The sequence below is a fragment of the Pseudophryne corroboree genome, chromosome 5 (genome assembly GCF_028390025.1).
Source record: "Pseudophryne corroboree isolate aPseCor3 chromosome 5, aPseCor3.hap2, whole genome shotgun sequence".
In the NCBI taxonomy this organism is placed as follows: Eukaryota; Metazoa; Chordata; class Amphibia; order Anura; family Myobatrachidae; genus Pseudophryne; species Pseudophryne corroboree.
Window position 1 is genome coordinate 18209337 of NC_086448.1, and position 6000 is coordinate 18215336.

At 48.3% G+C, this 6000-nt stretch overlaps 1 protein-coding gene across 1 annotated transcript in view; it reads right to left on the reverse strand.

Annotated features, from left to right (window-relative positions):
- The window catches only part of LOC134927099 (cytochrome c1, heme protein, mitochondrial), a 35021-nt gene extending 30435 nt beyond the window's left edge, over window positions 1-4586 (reverse strand). The window contains exons 1-2 of the mRNA XM_063921110.1: window positions 4471-4586; window positions 1629-1819 (exon numbers count right to left, since the gene is read on the reverse strand). Coding sequence (XP_063777180.1) covers window positions 1629-1819; window positions 4471-4557 — 278 coding nt within the window. The 5' untranslated portion in view covers window positions 4558-4586. The remainder of the gene's footprint in view (window positions 1-1628; window positions 1820-4470) is intronic.
- Window positions 4587-6000: the final 1414 nt, after the last annotated feature.

The following is a 6000-nucleotide window of genomic DNA, read 5'->3' on the forward strand; positions in this document are numbered from 1 at the left end:
TAAAGCTTTACTTTTTGTGCCCTGTCTCCTGCGGAGCCGGTATTCCCCATGGTCCTTTCAGGAACCCCAGCATCCACTAGGACGATAGAGAAAATCTAATTGCCCCGATCTGGGGGTAAATTTACTAAGATGGGAATTCTATTTAAGATGGGATGTTGCCCATAGCAACCAATCAGATTCCAGGTATTATCTTCTAGAAGTTGCTAGATAAATGAGAAGTAGAATCTGATTGGTTGCTATGGGCAACATCCTACCTTAAATAGAACTCCCATCTTAGTAAATTTACCCCCTGGAGTCCAGTATTCCCCTGAACACTAGCTCTCCGGCAATTGGCCTCTACCATAGGAGATTTCTGCTAGAGCCTTACTTCTGGATGAGGACAAACTCCAGTCCTGGTGCGCTCCACAGAGAAATAAATGCCACCTGCATTACTCCAACGCTACTTATTACGGTCTCTTATTTTTGCTTGCATACTCGTATGATAGGTCCCTACCAAAACGCTCAGCACCCTCGAGACCGAAACAAGCACTGTTCCTAAAGAAACATGAAGTTTCCTACAACAGCCTCCTATCGCCCCCATCTATCTGTGAGTGGGATAAGTGCCCTTGTAGACAGGCTGGAGACAGCAGCATCATCTGTCCATATGTTTCCATTCTCTACTAAAGAGGAGATCTTTAAGACCACTCTGCTTTTTCCCTGCTGATCACTAGTCCCTGGACAAGGTAGAGAAGCTGGGGCTGGGGAACCATATATCCCTATGATTTTGTTAAAGAGTCCGAGTAAAACATTACAACAGGACAATACGACCTTGGCTCCTCCGAGATTTCTCCTGACTCGTTGCTACTTGATGAATCTCACGCTAGAAGAGAACTCAGGGGCTAAATGGCACCTGAGGGTCCAGGTAGTTCATCTTATCTGTGTGTAATCTGGGGGCAGAGATTCAGCACACGCACAGCCTCCCGACGAGACGTGGAAGAGATGTACTACAGGATCCTGTGACCCTCCGACACGCTCAGACGGGAAGAGTAGGGGCCAGAAGTAGCAACCAGCATCCCACAGGACCACTGCTGACCCTGTCTGCACTCCCAGAGGCGTGTCGCAGAGACATTTACCATTGATAAGGTGATAAGAAATCTCTGTAAAGCACTGCGGAATACGCGTGCGCTATATAAGTAACCGGTAGTAATAGTTATCCACCAGAAGCTATGATCACACAGAAAGCACACAGCTGACGTACAGGGAACCACTACGGGGAGCATGGGTTATGCTATAAAATAATCACACTCACAGGAATGTTTTATATACATATGTAGCGCAGCATGACGTGCGATACACAATATATTCCTACTCTGTGCCATATCATCAATACAGACCATGCTTGGCACCCTGGAATCTTTGGATTGCTTGTGATGTGAACACCGGGTGTTCCAGACAGTGGCCTGATATTGTATACAGAAACCAAGGTGAGGCCCACGAGCAGTTATCAGGCCACGTGTCACACATTCAGAAGGGAAAATTATATCCTTTACAAAGAGGCTCACAAGCCCAATCTGCTCATTACTCTGTGTGAAGGACTGTAAACCATTTCTCAAGCAACATACAAACAAGTCCCGGCAAACATGCTTTACCTGGCGTGGTCCAGGGAAGACAGATAACCTGCGTGGCTCCATGGGTAGCTGGGAGAATGAAGTTCCATCTCGGTGGCATTGACGGATTTGTGGAGTGCTAGAGCTAAACCGGCTCCACCGGCAACTACTACGCCTAGGGTGGAGAGCGCTAACCTGCGGCCGCGGGACAACGTGGAGAACGACATGTTGGCCTGGAAGAGAGCGCAGAAAGGCTATTAAACGTTAGAAAGTAAATTATGTAGTTTGTGAGAGTTAGTAAAATGACGGTACTGCCTGCCCCTCGCTGTGACGCCTGCACTCCTGGCGCTGCGCCTGCAGAAGATGTGCGCCAAGGTGCAGTCATCTTGCCCCACTGCACATTACTTAATTGCTTAAGTAATTACCAGAGTGTTGACTGCTTACTTCTCACACAAAGATACTTTTTTCAAACCCTGAGGTAGTTTTAGGGCCAGCTGCGATGTACCTACTGACGGTAAGACCACAAGGAGTCATCTGCAACCCCAAAATGTCTCTGCTGTTTTCTGAGCAAATCTGTCCAATGCGGGTCTGGAACTGAGGGTCGACAGCACAAAGGTCGACACACCTTAGGTCGTCGCCAATTGGTCGACATGGACAAACTGTCGACATGGACAAAAGGTCGACATGAGTTTTTTATGTTTTTTTTGGTGTCGTTTTCTTCGCAGAGTGACCGGGAACCCCAGTTAGTGCACCGTGTCCCCTCGCATGGTGCCTTTGCTCCGCTACCGCTTCGCTCTGCACACTTTACAGTTCCAATTGTAGTCCACGTGGATCGTTAAGTATGAAAAGGTTCAAAAAAAGAAAAAAATCGTGAAAAACTCATGTCGACCTTGTTCCGGTCGACCTTTTGTCCATGTTGACCTTTTGTACATGTCGACCTAAGGTGTGTCGACCAATTGTCGTCGACCTAAGGTGTGTCGACATTTGTGCTGTCGACCTGGAGTCCGGATACCGTCCAATGCTCATTTGTACTTAAAAATAACTACAGCGATATAAGTTACATCCTATGGGGGTATCCATTTAGCCCCGATATTCAGGCGCTTATACCCCGATGCCCGCACTTAACGGGATTATGCCGAGGCAAGCTAAGCATAATCCGCAATAAATGCCGCGAAAACACATAGGTACACGGCTTTCCGCGAGACCTATGTATTTTTACACTAGATAATTGGATAGGGCTGGAAAAAAAAGTCACGAAAAAACACCTGTTTTTCACGGCTGTGGCACTATCGCGGGTAACTGGATACCCCCCCATTGTGTGTGAATTTATTAATAATGCCTGATTTGAGGAGCCCATTCATTAACCAGGGCCTTTCTGCATGGAAACTGCTGTCCTGTCAGACGTCCAGCTACAGCTCCGTATGTTACTCAGTTCCTCCTCCAGACCCCATCTGCCTGCCAGTAGTAATAGGGATCTGGGTTTATAGGTACCTGCAGCTCAGGCTGGGGTATATGTTAATAGGTCTCAGAGCAGGTTTCCTTTTTTGGGGCTATTTTAAGTATGATATGCACTTCATGTACACTCTCACCACTGCGTTGTGCTTTACACCGCTTGTATCGTCTGCCTGGGATCACAGTGCATCAAAACATCATAGCGTTACGCCCCAAGGTAAGACACAGGTGGTTTAAAGAGGCACAACTCAGAAGGCAACTGGAATAACGTACATGTATATGACACGATATATACACAGGCACATTACACCATAGACATTACAGGTCATCACTGCAACTCAACACAATGAATCTGGGCTCTGGTTAGGTGTATTGAGTCATGTTGCCCTAACCAGCACTGCGGCAGCAACTGAAGACCTCGGGGCGTCAGCATCTAAATTTCAGGACATGTCCTGGTTGATGAGAGACCTGAGCGACACACCAGTGTCAGCACGTGTTACTTATACCTGCGCCATAACATGCGATTCAGCTGGGAAATGTGTAACAGACTCAGCGCAACTCAAATATTATATCCGACAATCACCAATATACACATGTATAGCTGAACCAGACATTGGCGGGCTGAGGTGTCGACCATCACCCCCTACTGCAGGGTCAATCAGCGGGTCATGGAGGGGATGCAGCTGTGACCCTCCCCCTAGAAAGTAGCGTCATGCGCACCTCTGACTCCAGACAGAACTGGTACCATCATTATATACTAGTGCACTGGACACGGCCACCATATTCAACGCGCCCCTTACCCCGGGCACACGTGGTGGGGAGCGCGCATCACACACACACGTGTGAGTGTGTGTGTATATAATATATATATATATATATATATATATATATATATATATATATATATACACACACACACACACACATACATACATACAAACGTGTACAGACACAATGTAGGCACAGTGTAAATATAACAGTGACACACAATACTGACATACACACATATCACTGTGTACAGATATTATGTAATGAGGTACAGGTTATATATACTGTATATAATATACATAGCAATGACCATGTAACACTGACACACTATATACAGCAATGACTAACACACACATATTATATATATATATATATATATATATTTATATACACACACGTATACACAGTCTATGTAACACCACACACACACTATACAATGACTGTGTCATGTATGAGGCAGAATAATAACACTACAGGCCTCTGATGGGAAGAGGGGCGGGCAGGGGCCGGGGAGCAGCAGCCGGTACCAGTCTCCGGCCGCCCGGCCTCTCTCCCTCCCGGTGACCTTCATTCCCCTCCCCGGTCACAGCCTCTCCTCCCCGCCGCCCCCCGACTCCCTGTCCCCGGCCACCCTCCGCCCTTTTCCGCCGGGCCCTTCTCTCACCTGCGGAGCCCCCGGCCAGGCCGCCCGGCCCCCGAGCAGCTGACCCGCCCGCAGCGACCTCCTCAGCACCAGGCACGCCGCCGCCATCTTTCTCGGACAAAACGGAAGTCCCGGCGGCGCTAACAGCCGGCTGTGTCGTCACTTCCGGTCGCCATCTTACTACTCCCTGAGTTGTCAGCGCGCTGAGGCTGCGCCGCGGGGTATAGGGCCCCCAGTGGTTGCTGCTGCGCATGCGCAGTATGTGGCATATGTTTACTGGCCATAATAAAAGGAAAAGTTAGTTAAGGTGCAGAGAGGTTAATCTGTTCCTCACATACCTTCCTGATTCTGTATATTACCCACCTACCTGCCCAGGTAGCACTACAACCCCCATCATGCCATACACACAGCTGAGGTATATTTAAGGGTGCATGGTGCTGCTGCATCATATATGGTCACTATTGGAGATTTATAGGGACACACCCAGGGACCGCTCTCTGTCACCTGTCCCTGTAATAGGCAGCGACTGGCGGTTATGAGTCTGTACGGCGTTAGGTCTCTACGGGGTACATGGCTCTTCTGTGTATCTGTAACATGACAGTTGGAGCAGATTGGCTGGTACTTTATCACTCTCCACTTTATCTCTTTTCAAGGCACACCCTGCAGCATGGAGTCCTGTGCCTGCACTGGAGAAATACACAGGAAAGTGGTGCAGCAGCTATTTTCCTGGAGATTTGTGCCATGCTTGCCTACTTTTGAAAACTAGTTTCAGGGAGATTCCAGGTGGCAGCAGAATGCGCCGTGCAGGGGTGTGTCGAGCTCCGCCCAAGGGGTGTGTCTAGTTCCGCCTATGGGTGTATTTATTGCAATCAGGGGGGTGTCCTGCAATGGCAGGTGAAAACTATAGTACATAAAGCGGCAAAAAAAAAAGAATAAAAAAAAAAAGCAACAATATAAGTGCAAGATACATTAATTTAATCTACTGTGCACATTAAGTGACTGAGAAAACCAAAATCTATATACACTGGTGCGGGATTATATATATTTAACGTCCTAGTGGATGCTGGGGACTCCGTAAGGACCATGGGGAATAGACGGGCTCCGCAGGAGACAGGGCACTTTAAGAAAGAATTTGGATACTGGTATGCTCTGGCTCCTCCCTCTATGTCCCTCCTCCAGACCTCAGTTTGAATTTGTGCCCGGACGAGCTGGGTGCTACTTAGTGAGCTCTCCTGAGCTTGCTATAAGAAAGTATTTTGTTAGGTTTTTTTATTTTCAGAGAGCTTCTGCTGGCAACAGACTCTCTGCTACGTGGGACTGAGGGGAGAGAAGCAAACCTACTAACTGAAGATAGGTCCTGCTTCTTAGGCTACTGGACACCATTAGCTCCAGAGGGATCGTACACAGGATCTCACCCTTTGTCGTCCGATCCCGAAGCCGCGCCGCCGCCCCCCTCGCAGAGCCGGAAGACAGAAGCCGGTGAAAGAAGCAAGAAGACTTCGAAATCGGCGGCAGAAGACTCCAGTCTTCACTGAGGTAGCGCACAGCACT